General features: G+C 36.3%; 2 protein-coding genes across 3 annotated transcripts in view; one reads left to right on the forward strand and one right to left on the reverse strand.

Moving 5' to 3' along the window:
- Nucleotides 1-5,391, reverse strand: part of NVL (nuclear VCP like) — a 58,706-nt gene extending 53,315 nt beyond the window's left edge. Inside the window, exons 1-5 of one of the 2 annotated variants that reach the window (XM_026695684.2) lie at nt 5,056-5,391; nt 3,992-4,065; nt 3,300-3,352; nt 2,396-2,486; nt 1,577-1,625 (exon numbers count right to left, since the gene is read on the reverse strand). In XM_026695684.2, coding sequence (XP_026551469.1) covers nt 1,577-1,625; nt 2,396-2,486; nt 3,300-3,352; nt 3,992-4,065; nt 5,056-5,121 — 333 coding nt within the window. In that variant the 5' untranslated portion in view covers nt 5,122-5,391. The remainder of the gene's footprint in view (nt 1-1,576; nt 1,626-2,395; nt 2,487-3,299; nt 3,353-3,991; nt 4,066-5,055) is intronic. The other variant, XM_087934108.1, reaches the window with a different exon arrangement.
- Nucleotides 5,392-5,612: 221 nt separating this feature from the next.
- Nucleotides 5,613-13,399, forward strand: CNIH4 (cornichon family member 4). Its single transcript, XM_026695689.2, has 5 exons — nt 5,613-5,741; nt 8,911-8,979; nt 10,731-10,843; nt 12,455-12,595; nt 12,999-13,399. Exons 1-5 carry the CDS (start codon nt 5,673-5,675, stop codon nt 13,024-13,026), a joined length of 420 nt encoding a protein of 139 aa, XP_026551474.1. The 5' UTR covers nt 5,613-5,672; the 3' UTR covers nt 13,027-13,399.
- The last annotated feature ends 152 nt before the right edge of the window (nt 13,400-13,551 follow it).

The raw sequence follows: 13,551 nt of genomic DNA on the forward strand, positions 1-13,551 counted from the left end.
CAAATACTGTTGTATATTTTAAAAGCCATTTAATCACAATTGTTTCTAAAATGTATTATTTAAAATTCAAAGACAGTCAAAGGTATTTAAAAACAAAAATAGGAACAAAATAGAGGCAGACAGCATTTAAAATATCCTAGAAACATGTGAATTATGAAAAGCCCAACTAGAAAAAAAGTTGGAGCTTTCTTGGGATGCTCATTCCCAATACTGAAAGTCACCACTAATAGGGTATGTATAATTCTCCTCGCTCCACTATTTAGTACAGATTTTGCTTAAAAGTAGTCTCAGAATCATTTGACTGCAATATAATACTATACTGGCTGCAAACTCTGGAGCATTAACTTTCTGCCGATTCTTACAAAACTTGGCATACTCCTTAGTTTCCAGAGTCTGCAGAAACTGTACAAAATCAGGCTCCAAAGCCGCTTTCATAACAAAGGGCTTGTACAACCTGGAGCTGCGCTTGAAGGTAAGCAGTATTCCCCAAGGAGAATTTGTGAATGTCAAAGTACTTATACTACTAGGGATGACCTCTGCTTCAGGCCTTAGCGCTGCCACTGAGTACTGTTATACAGGGGGTGCCTGAGGGTGGATTCCTTGGGAGGCCTGGTGCAGGTCACATGCAAATTGGGGGGAGGCGCCCGGGGTGGGATTTTGCAGGTTCACACCTATTCACTAGAACCAGTTGTTAACATTTTAAGCAGTTCGGAGAACCGGTTGTTAGAAGAAATTACTGGCCTAATCCTGTAAGGAAGGCAGGAAGGAAACATTCTGGTGTTGCTTACAGAAACTGCCTTTCCGTTAACCCTTTTTACATTCTTGGCAGGACTAGACTTCCTGTTTCTGGAACTTCTCTGGAGTTTTTCCCCCCTCCTTTGCTGGTACTCTGCTTGTATGGAGTGACCATTCAAAGTTACAATGGCACTGCAAAAAGTGACTTATAATCATTTTTCACACTTACGACTATTTCAGCATCTCCACAGTCACAAGAGGCCAGGCGAGGAGATGCGTGCCTCAATGTGAGTGATGTTGAGTTAGCCACGCCCAGCCAGTCACGTGTCCACCAAGCCATGCCCATCAACTAAGCCACACCCACAGAACCGGTTCTTAAAAAAATTGAATCCTACCCCTGGAGGCACCACATTGTAGGCTGGGCCTAAAGCATTATTTTATTTTATTTTAATTTATAGGATTTATGAGGCCGCTCGCTTACTCTCAGCAACTCTGGGTGGCTTACAAGCAATAAAAAAATATTGGTACCACCTTGAGGCATCCCATGTTCCACTTAATGACCCATGGGATCTTAATGACTACAGCCGGGAGAGCTAGAATCATGACTCTTGAGCAAAATGATAACATGGATGGCTCGCTTAACAACCACTATGACTTATGCCCCAAATCTGGGCTCAATTGTGGTTTTGAGGTCTATCTGTAGTTATGTAAGTCCCACAATTGGCTTGACCAACATTAAAAAAACAAAGAACCTCCCAGTTCATACATTTGTCTTCAGAATTATAAATACATATTTTAAACACTGTTACTACTAATAGCTCATGTAAGCAATGATACTTACAGGGTGTTCAGTATCGGTATCAGAAGTATCCAAGCTGGTCTCTGAATCACTTTTGGAGAGAGAGAATTAAAAATAAAGCTTCTCATATACAGTCTTTTTTTTTAAAAAAAGCAGAACCATTTGCATGAAATTTTCCTTAAATCAACTCATATTGTGAATGAAGAATGCACTGTTTTTTAAAATGGTCTATTCAAAAAGTTGCAATTTATTTTCCCCATCATACTATTGACAGTATATTACTGTAGTATGTAATCCTTCTCTTTCAGGGATCAGCTGCAGTAGTTCCTAGTTTTTTGTGCCTAAGGAAGGAATACTAAGTAGTACACAGCAAATATTAAAACTTTTACTAAGATGTAGTGCTGTGTAAATTTTCTATAATTAAGCTGGATTCATCCTTTCCCCCTCTTTTACCAAATATCAGCCTTCAATTCTATATATGTCTATTCTATATTAACTTTTTTGCTATGAATTTTTGCTAATTCATATACTGTGTTACTATAGCTAGAAGCAAATCAGGATTTCCTTTAACTGAATGTAGGAATAGAAAGAACACAAGTGCATATACTAAAAAGTAATTATATCAATGCTTACATAAAAATAAAGAAGGGAGGGTATGTATTTCTAATTGCCTAATATTTGCTTGCAAAGTATATGGGACTATATTTGCACTAGATTAATTACTAAAAACTCTTTGGAAGGTCACTATGCATTTGATGAAGTAAACTGTGTCTAATGAGATGTACACAATAATAAATTTGTTAATCGTTAAAGTGACATAAAGCTATTTGGATTTTTTTTATTGTGGTGATTGCAACTTACTTTTCATCCCTTTTTGCTTTCTTTGTGAAATATTCATCTTCTAGAGTGGCTAAATCTGTAGATTTTATCTCATCTTTGATTATCCCAATAACTAGAAAGAAAAATACAGATAAACTTGCTCATGTGTGAAACAAGAATCAAATTATATTTTGCACAGAATGCAATCAAAAGCCAGAAATGCCAGACAGATTGGAGTGTTCAAAGTTATTGGTCTTAAATTAAGACCACAATCTAAAATATTAAACCTAGCTGATTCATGACCAAGTACCTTTGTTAGGAATAACATAGGTTACCTAACGTAGTTTGGGTAAAATAATATATATAAACTATGATTGTAAGTTTAAGTGTGTGTCACTTTAAAACTGCAAAGCATGTAATTTTGGGTGCAGTGTGAAACCACCATAAGAGGGAGCAAGAGAACCTGACGATTCCCTGACAATTACTGGATTGCATGGATTGATGGTTTGTTAACTGCGTGTTTCCCCTACTGCTGAGTTGCTGAAGGAAGAAAGGAGTTTTTGACTTCTTCATATCTCTACTGCAAGGAGATATATTACTGGACTGATATTTGTAAGTTTACTGACCTCTCTTTTTCGACACTGGAATTTGCAACTGAATAATCCCTGGACGGACTGGACTAGTGAATGATATATGGACTGTTTGACTATGCTATAACTCTTACTGGAATAAACTATTTAATTAGCACTGTGTATCTGTTTTACTGAGTGTAAGCTACAAAAACGTTTATCTCACATATTTTGCCTGCCTGCCTGACTGCTGTGCAGATTCTGCTAGGGTGTATCCCTAACAACCTTCTCTCTTTGATCTAAAATACTTTAGATTACTTACATAAGGTAGCTTTCATGGCATAATTTAACTTCAAAGACAATATTAACAGACATACCTTTCTCAACCTGTATTCTAAAGGCATTTCTTTTTCTTCGTCCATAATCAGCACTGAAAATCAATTTTAAAAACCTCAATGAATATTTCTTTGGTATACCTCATATTCAATGTAGAAGCCTAGTGCAAGCATCCTAGGGAAAAGTAGTGTAATGCATAATTACCAATGTTAAAGTAAAAAAAGACCAATAAACAAATTCAAATATATATGTTCTATATTAGAATAAATATTATATTACACTGTGTAAATTATTCAGATTTGGTAATTTGCAGCTTCCGCATGAATAAATTAGACCAATCCTAACCTAATCCTATGTTGAAAGAAAGGTGTCAAGAACAAAAGATAATGCACAAATCAGTATATAAGCATGGTATAGCAAGAATGGTTTTAAAGGTGCAAAGAGATTAGGGTTAGAATTTTTGTTGTATTTCCTTTCTTTTTAATTTATGCTTCTAATTTGTTTTACTATTTCTTTTATGTGCTTTGTATACTTGTGTTTACCTCCATGTTTATATCTCTGTATTGATTTCATTCTTGCAGACACACAATGTAATAGAGAAGATAATGTTAAGCCCTGAGACTCAAATACATACTATTACAAGTTTAATTATTATGCCATTTATTATTATACATGCACTACTCCACTGTCCCTTTCATAGAAAATCTAAAGTACTAAATCTCTTACTACTCACCTATACATTTTCTGTAGTTCTGCTGCTAGAATCTCAGTGTTAACATACTGGCCACATTTATTACTGCTTAGATACTGTAATAAATATAGGTAGGTTAGTACAATATGCAAAAATAGTATTAGCAGAAAATTGTATATGAACAATTTAAAATAGGCACAGCTTTTTCTTCATCACTGCAGTTATCTATGTTGGTTTTTAAAAGCAAAGAGATTGAAGTAGAATCTTAATTTATCAGATTCTCTATTCAGCAGATTTTGATCGCAACAGATCAATTTTTGTCCAGATATCATTCCATAGAAATGGATAATTAAGTGTATATTAATTTTGCAGCATCATGAAATTTAAATTATGCAAATGATTTCAAATTGCAATATCACTAATTGCAATATCAAAAATTGGCCACTTCTGCATGTAATGGAATTCAAGAATAACCAACAAATATTTCTTTACAAGTTTTCAAAAACAAACCAGAATATTTAATTGTAAATAGTTAGTCCATGACTTACAACAGTTCATTTAATGACCATTCAAAGTTACAACATCACTGCAAAAAGTGACGTATGACCCGACCATCGCAACATTTCCATGGTCACATGATCAAAATTCAGATGCTTGGCAACTGATTCATGTTTATGAGGGTTGCAGTGTCCAGGGGTCATGTGATCCTTTTTTGTGAACCTTTAAAAGCAAAATCAATTCGGATGCCAGATTCACTTAACAACTCTTGCAAAGTTACAAAATGGGGTAAAAAAAGTTTCATTTACCAACATACATTTTGGGATCAATTGTGGTCATAAGTCGAAGATTACCTGTATAGCATAGGGCTCACTTACTTAAGAAATTCTCTCCTCTAAGCTTCCTACCAGTAGGGTTGGCTTCAAGTTCTTAATCTTTGTCATGTATTGCGAACCCAGAAATACACCTCTATCCCAATGTTTGCCCTCTGGAATGACTCTCTCTCTCTTATATAAGCCCGCTATAAAAAAGACGATGGGGTTCAACCTAGGGGCGGCTACTCATCATGACAGAGCCAAATAGGAACGGAAGAATAACGGCGAAATCACCTGTTTAACTCGCTGTTTCAGCCTGGGATCCCCTCCAAAAGGATGATTTCCTCCCCGATTCCGCATCGCGCTGTTTCCCACGTGCAAATTCCTCCCTTCTTTCAGGTAAAGTTTTTCCGGACTAGACTAGGACCCCAGCTAAGGCTGTCTTTAAAAAGCCTAAATGTACTGGCACAGCCAGATTTTCCAGGCCGTCCCACCAAACGCTGGACTATCTAGGAGATACACTGTTAAGTTTCAGTACGGGGGAGGGGCGGGGGAATAGGCAGAAGGCAGTTCATTCGTATTTCTACACAGGCACTTTCTTAGACGCCTAAAACAGAGTCTAAGTCACGGAAGTCCATATTTTGTAGTTCTCTCGGATGTACTTGTCAATTTTACCCGAGATTTCTTTGGGTTTTCGAGAGAACGGGCGCTTCCTTTTAGACGCCTAAAGAGGGACTTCAAGTCCCAGTGTGCTGTGCGAAGAAATCTTTTCCAAATAAATGTATATATAATAGGGGCAAATCATAGGGACTCGAAAGAAGAGGCGGAAGCGCTGCTCCGACAGCCGCGAACAGACTTAGAGAGGCGGGGCGCTGTACGGTGGCCGAGAGGACAGCTGTTTCCGCCGCACGATGGAGTCGATGGTGTTCATTTTTTCGCTCATTGATTGCTGCGCCCTGATTTTCCTTTCCGTTTACTTTGTATCCTCTTCGTTTGTTTAGGCGGGAAGGGGGGCGGGGTCCCAGAGCCGGAGAGCGTTGGCGACCGTCTCTTTCCTCTGGTCTGCGGATGAGAGGACCGGCCGAGGCGGGGGCGCGTTAATGGCGGTCTGGCTGGGGCAGGGGCGGCGGCAGCAACAAGCGCTGGTTGGAGAAAGCGAGGGAGAAGCGGCTTTTCGAATAGCCTGAGCCTCAGGGAGGCGCGATTGGAAGAAAGGCTGGGCGTCTCGCGGGGTGGGTGGGCGAGTGAGAGGAATTGAAGGCGTGGTGGCCAAGTGAAGGTGAGGCAAGGATCCATCGCCAAGCCAAGACGGACTCGAAAGCGTGTTTGCGCCATGTCCGGAACCTGCACAGGTCGGGCGTGTCGTGTCGTGTCTCTTACTTAGCTAGATATATTGTCAAAAACACAACTTGCACCGGTCTTTTACAAATCCCCATCTCCTACCTGTGTTTTTGCAGAGTGCTGGTTATATGTTGTCGGGGTCTTGTAGGAGCAGATTGGGACGCCTTGTATTCTGCATTGATTTGCAGTGGCCAAGAAGAGCAGGAAGGGCAGTTTTTAGATTGGCTGCAGAAGAAAGATACAATTGCTTCATTCTCTTTTGATAAGTTGTTCACTAGATTGTTTGATCTACCATTCAACTTTCTGGTTATGTTCTGCTTGGTTATGGTAAAAGGCCTGGCTCCTGCTTCAATGTAAGACTTATTTTCAATATACTGTATATAATTTATACCCTCCCGTCTTAAAGTTTGCATAAAGCTCCTATGATTCTTGTATTGCATAATGCATTCTTCGGAGTATAAAGCTTACTGCTTGTTGTCCCTTCTATTGAATGATGATACTTTTGGTTTTCCATTTGAAACAACATATTTCTAAAAATTGGCATCTGTTGTTCTGATTGTGGCAGATTAATGTGGATTAAGATATGTAGAATTGCAATGAAGTTTCACAATACTGGTAGATATGTTTGCTTAGAATTAAATCTGTACATTATGATCTTTATCATTTTGACTATTGTATGTACATTTCAGTGGTTATTTCATACAAGATATAAAGGACAGTTTTTTAAACATGTAGTTTAGATACCTTTTCAACCACTTAAGTTATCCTGAAAAGTATAAACTTTTTAATGTTGTCATCATTACTTTTATAATAGCTCTTCATCAATTTTAATTTCATGAATAAAATTTTGCCACAGTTTAGGAATTAGATTTTGTAAAAATTTTACTTTAAAAAGCAACAAAAGTTTGTGCCTGTTTGTGCGTGTGTATACACACACACACACACACACACACACGTAGTCCTCAACTTAGAACTGCAATTGAGCCCAAAATTTGTGTTGCTAAGTGAGAAATTTGTTAAGTGAGTTTTGTTCCATCTTATGACTTTTCTTGCTACATTTGTTAAGTGAATCACTGCAGTTAAATTAGTAACATGGTTGTTAAGTGAATCTGGTTTCCTCATTGACTTTGCTTATCAGAAGATTGCAAAAGGGAATCACATGACCCCAGGACATTACAACTGTCATAAATGGGAGTCAGTTATCAAGCATCCAAATCACATGACCATGGGGATGCTCTAACGTTGTAAGTTTGAAAAATGGTCATAAGTCACTTTTTTCAGTGCTGTTGTAACTTCGGTCACTACATTAAGTAAACTGTTGTAAATTGAGGACTACCTGTGTATCATATATATCAATATACTGTATATGTAGCAAAATTTGATCTGTCAAAATATAGTGCGCATTTCATATGTGAGGCGTAATACTATAAATACTATATTATAGTATTTTTAATACTATAAATGCAGTCCTAAGATGCATTAACAGAAGGATAAAATAAAGATCACATGAAATGTTAGAAGTAATTTAGTAGTAAAGAAAAAGTGGAACAACTTGCTTCCAGATTTTTATTTTTGTGTGTGTGTGTGTGTGTAAACCAGTTTCTTGTGCAATTGGATGATAAGCCTATCTGCATATTACGACACAATTTTTTATGACTGTCCAGTCCACATTTTGCTCTGAAGATTAAACCTGGGGAATTTACTTTCAACAGATGTTGAAACAGATGTTCAAATTCTCAAAATTCAGACATTAGAAAACTCTTGGTTTAAAACTTGAAGCAAATGTTTTAACTTTTTATTGTACAGCCAGGTGGCAATGTTTTAACTTTTTATTGTACAGCCAGGTGGCAATGGGCTCCCCAGTGCAATTCAAAATATGGTTACCTATAAACCCCTGTATGCCATAGAGCCTGGATATCTGAGGAACCACTTATTGTCAGTTGTTTCTGCCCATAAAGTATGTTCTGGCAGAGTGGGTGCACTTCAGCTCCCTTTAGTAAGGGGATGGAGGAAGTGTGCCTTCTCTGTTGCAACTCCCACGCTCTGAAACAGCAGCCTCTCTATGGTAAGGACGGCATCCTCTCTTAAAGTTCTGTCTGGAAAGCTCTTAAAATCTGGCTTTGGTCTCATGCCTGGGATGAATGTGTTGTATTAGATGTTGGTCCTTTGATTTATGTCACTTTTAGATTGTTTTAGTTCAGGCTGTTCGGTGGTTTTAGAACCCTCTCCCCGTTTTTATGAGGGGGGTTGGTTTTGTACCCTGTCCAGAGTCCATAGGAGTTGGATGATTATAATAAACTAAAATAAATACATGATAAAAAGGAGAGAGGAGAATGAACTCAAATATTCCTATTGATAATAGGAAACTCTCTTAGTGTGGAGGGGCAACATCTGAATCAAATCAGTAAGGACTGTGCTTATGCACCAGGAGATGTTCTACCTTACTCAAATTTTAATGTGCTTGCTTATAAAGAACCAAACTCACAAAACAAACTAACTTCTTTGGAAACTAATGAGTGATCAGTATGTCCCAGCTGCATCTATATTGTATGTGTTATACTTTGGAGTTTGGGTGGCATTGACAAAAGTCACTAACAGAGATAAAAGGGATATGGATTCTGCTGTTGTCTATATCTTGCAAAATGCTTTCCTTCTTCTGGAAGTCCTAAGCTGGAGGCCTGCTTGCTGAGTTTTATATAAAACTCCTTAGGGTGCTATTTACAATTTGCCCAAATAGTTTAATTCTTACCTAGAAGGGACAGGCAGGGATACAGCTGACATAATAGTTGTTCTTATCTTGATCATCAGATAATTACATTATCAGATTTGGAATGTGACTACATTAATGCCAGATCTTGCTGCTCAAAACTAAATAAAGTAAGTTTTTTTCCTCTTTAATTTTTTAAAATGTTAATACAATAATGTAGTAAATGTTTACAAATGTATTATTAGCCTCAATTCTACGATGAAATGTTGCCAGAGAACAGCTTCTTTGTTGGTTACTTATGTGAGGAATATTTTAGTTTTCTCCAGGGGGCTCTGTTTCATTTAATAAATAAAATATGCAAACCCAACATCGCCCAATCATAGTTTTTGGGGGGCAATCCCTATTTCTAGGCATATAAGATTATATATAAACTGCAGTTATATTACCATCCGAGAGTAGCTACTGTTACACTCAGTAGGAGCGGAAGGTTTAGGACTACCCTGATAGTTGTAAAGTATATTGTGATTATATGTAATTCATAAACACACTAAAGAGCGCTTTGGACTGATGTCTTTCTAGAGCAGTAGTAGTTAACTTAGGTTCTTCAGAGATTTTGAATTAATCCGTCAGCCTCATTATCAAAATATTGTGGAACTTGCTGTTCAAAATTGCATCATTTGTTTGTACTGTTTACAAGTTTTCAAAAATCATCTTTTCTACAAGTGGTCCTTGACTGACAACCATTCATTTAGTGGCTGTTCTAAATTATAATGGCACTAAAAAAAGTGACTTGCAACCTGTCCTTCTACTTCTGATCATTGCATTATTATTAAAATCTGGGCACTTGGCAACTGGCATGTACTTACAACAGTTGCAGAGTCCTGGAGTAATGTGATCGCCATTTGCAACATTCCCAGCTAGATTCTGACAAAGTCAATGGGGGAAACCAGATTTGCTTCACAACTGCACAATTTGTTTAACAACCATGGCAAAAAGTCCTAAAAGTGAGTATCACTTACTGAACTGCTTTGCTTGCCCTTGAATCAAGGACTACCTGTATCATTAATTCAGAGAGGAACCACAGTAAACCTAGAATTGCATCCTTAGCAGTTTTCTTATTACAAAAATCAAAAATTACTGTTGTGGGGAAGATAATCTTGGGGGCCTAATGCTAGAATCTGGATTGCCTACAGGATAGTGTCTCAGACACTTGCATTTATTCCACTTATTTTTCCCTCAGTGTTCCATACACATTTCCCTTTCTTTGATGAATGTTGACTATATGTAGTCTTCTCTTGCAGCATCCAAGTGTTTTATGTGTAGCTTGCTTGTAGAAGATATATTTTTGTGCTTGCCTTTCCCTATTCTTATTTACTAGTTATTGTAAGTCACATTTGAGTTATCTAGAATAAGTAATCTTTATAAACTATTTTACTTAACAACCTGCCATGTATTAGAATCCATTGCTAACCATGTCAAATGTATACTCACCCTTTTTATAATACCATCTCGATGCAAGAATTCAGATTGATGGGCAGCAAATTCTTAATCATGAAAAATAAAACTGATTTGAAAATTAGGTTAAATATATAAACCTGGTACTAGCATTTCAGTTTACCCAGTTGAATATATAGGATTTAACTTGAGACTGTTGCTTACTGGTATTCCTTATTGATCATATTAGAAATGCTGATCAAGTTCTCGTAAATAGTATTTCAAATATTCTGATGGTATCCTAATTTGTAAATTGCTGCTTTGTAAATTACACTTACAATTTATATCTGAACCATCCGATAGAGATCAATTACTGATTCTTTTTAATGAAATAAGTTTTGTAGCCTTGTCAGCTTGCAGGTAGAAGATTCCTGCAGAATCTTTATAATAGTTTCTATTTTTTAAATTGTTTTGAATATCTTTCTAGTGGGTGATCCCTGAATTGATTGGCCACACCATTGTCACTGTATTAATGCTTATTTCACTGCACTGGTTCATCTTCCTCCTCAATTTTCCTGTGGCAACGTGGAACATATACAGGTAAGATCGTTGCTTTGGTGGCTGATGTTCCTCGTATTTTTTTTCTCTTAATGAACAAGCAATTTTATAAACTGCTTTGTTCCATAATTTATTAGTCCAGCAATGTCAGCAGGAAGTGATAGAAATGTAATATTACTTTTCTCATTGGATTTTAGCATGGATTTTGGATAACACCAACAATAGATGTATCAGACTTTCCTTTTCCCAAGGAGTGTATGTACATATATAACTTCTGTATTGTTAAAGTTTAAAATTTGAGCATGATCATGTGAAAATCTACTGCATCATTTATCTTACTCAAAGATCCACTTTTCACCCCATCCTGAGATGAAAACAGTATAAAGTCACTTTTGTACTTTCCAGGAATAAGTACCGTATTTGCTGGGGGTGCAAAAAATACCTAGTAATGTGGTAATTAGTAGTTAAGCAAAAAATACCTAGTAATGTGGTAATTAGTAGTTAAGCATTGAACCAGGACTGGGAACACTTAGATTCAGCTCTACTCTTAGCTGTAAAAGTTACTAGAAGATTGTGGACTAGTCTTTCTCAGCTCAACCTTGTTCATAGGGTGGTTTTGGATGGTAAAACAAAGGGCTTCTGGAAGGCAGGATATAAATCTAAGAAAATACATATCTTGAATGTTCACAGGGCACGAAGCACTACTTTTGGAGTTTTATCAATTTTGCTTTCACCTAAAGGAAAAACAAAGAAAGTTGAATTCCCTTTTAAGATTTCTGTTTGCAAAGTACAGCCCAGGCTTAAATTTTGCCTCTAATAAACTTATTTTTATTTTTCAATTTTGGCAATACTTCTAATTTAGGGTGCATATAACATTAAAATCTCATATACATAGCTATATAATAATGCTTGAGATTATATCTTTTTAAGCAAATCAAGGTATTAATAATTTCTTTGGATGTGGATTTCTTAGAAGAAAAAGAATGCAATTTTCTGCTTTGAATTTGGCTGAGTCATTTTATATTTAGTAAACAAATAAAAAAGCATAGAATATTGTTTTAAGTATCTCAAAAGTTTTCATGGATATATTTATTTCTAATGCAATACACTGAATAGAAAAAGTCAATGATTTAAGTGTAGAATTTTAAAGTTTAATAAGTCAAATATTTTAATAAATTATGTGCTAATGAGCTCACTATTTCTAAACAGTGTCCAAGCTTTAAAAGATGACTTAAGATTGATTGAAAACTGCACGCAAATTTTAACATGGAAAATTCAGATTCATTTATTGGGAAAAAAAAACGTGAGCTGGCATCCGATTTGAAAGGTCTTTTGATTAATGACAGAAATGCATCTCCACAGCACAAGGGAATTTGTCTGTCCTGCTATTTACAACTTCAGAGGCTTGACAGATGGTTATCGAAGAGTTTGGGTGTATTTGAGTGATGCTGGATGGAGCTCAAAACGATCTATTTTATTCCACTCTTCTGAAACCCATATGCAACACTTCAACATTATGTATCGTTTGAAAGAACTCAGGCACCAATTCAGTTCACTTTGTTTTGCATGTTTTGTCTTTTTTTGATATGGAGATCATTAATCTATTGGGCTGGAGCAGTTGGTACTGAAACAATTTTCCTGAAACCATTTCAGGTATATCATGGTTCCCAGTGGGAACATGGGAGTATTTGACCCTACAGAAATCCACAACAGAGGGCAGCTAAAATCACACATGAAGGAGGCAATGATAAAGCTTGGTTTTCATCTCCTTTGTTTCTTCATGTATCTTTACAGGTAAGTCTCAATGCTTGCATCTTGAGGTTAGTAAAGCTATTCTTATCATTCCCATTAGAATAGTTTGTTATAATTTTAATGTGTTTAACTTTGGAAGAGCTTTAGTGGAAGCAATACTATTTATTATCGCAGTGTAGTATAAGATATCCCAAACAGTTCTACACTTGGTTTATGCCACATTTTCTGCCTCTGATAGGGATACTATGTTAAACTATGGAATTGATTATATGCCACTTTACTTCAAATAGGAGGTCTAGTGTCATAAATCTTGGATTTGTCAAAAATACTCTATTCTGTCCCCTCAGAAGCATTGAGAGTTTTGCTGACATAAATTGCATAGAGCAATCAAGTTTATTTCAAGCTCTACACCTTTTGACATCATCTTTATTTTTACTCTTTATAGTATGATCCTGTCTTTAATAAATGACTGAAAATGAAGTGGCCAAATGAAGTATTATGGTTGCCAAATTGATGTTTACTCCATTGAAATACTATGAAGCCACAGGCAATTCTCCAGAAAATCCAGACCAGTGATGTCATGCAGTATATTTTTTCTTCTTTGAACAAAACATATTTTTGCTGTATTTTTAACATATATTTTAGAAACTACAATACTATGTTTTTGCAACTATTGTTTTGTTCCTACTCAAATCCATTTTCTTACTGTATTTAATTCTTATGTAATGTTAAGATTTTGCAAGAATATTGGTTACCCAATGGAGCAAATTCACTTATTAGAGTGAAGCAGCAGCTATAACCGTTTCATTGAAGATGATTTTATCATATAAAAGGAAGCTTACCAGAGTCGAATGACCAATGTTTTCTTTCCTAGAGGCAACATTTTCAATATTGTTCATTTACATAGGTTTAAACTGAAGGCTGAAATATGTTCAGTGGCCAAGCATTTGTCCGTTCAGTGTTACCTTCCACATATGCAACTAGTTTCCTTCAATTTA

The sequence above is a fragment of the Pseudonaja textilis genome, chromosome 1 (assembly GCF_049901715.1).
Source record: "Pseudonaja textilis isolate UNSWEBS1 chromosome 1, rPseTex1.2, whole genome shotgun sequence".
Classification (NCBI taxonomy): domain Eukaryota; kingdom Metazoa; phylum Chordata; class Lepidosauria; order Squamata; family Elapidae; genus Pseudonaja; species Pseudonaja textilis.

Excerpts from the sequence above, each read along its gene's own strand:
- CNIH4 (XM_026695689.2), top strand. The coding sequence starts at position 5,673 with ATGGAGTCGATGGTGTTCATTTTTTCGCTCATTGATTGCTGCGCCCTG. Across the intron at positions 5,742-8,910 it reads TTTTCCTTTCCGTTTACTTT|ATAATTACATTATCAGATTT; the intron begins GTATCCTCTTCG and ends CTTGATCATCAG. Across the intron at positions 10,844-12,454 it reads GCAACGTGGAACATATACAG|GTATATCATGGTTCCCAGTG; the intron begins GTAAGATCGTTG and ends AAACCATTTCAG.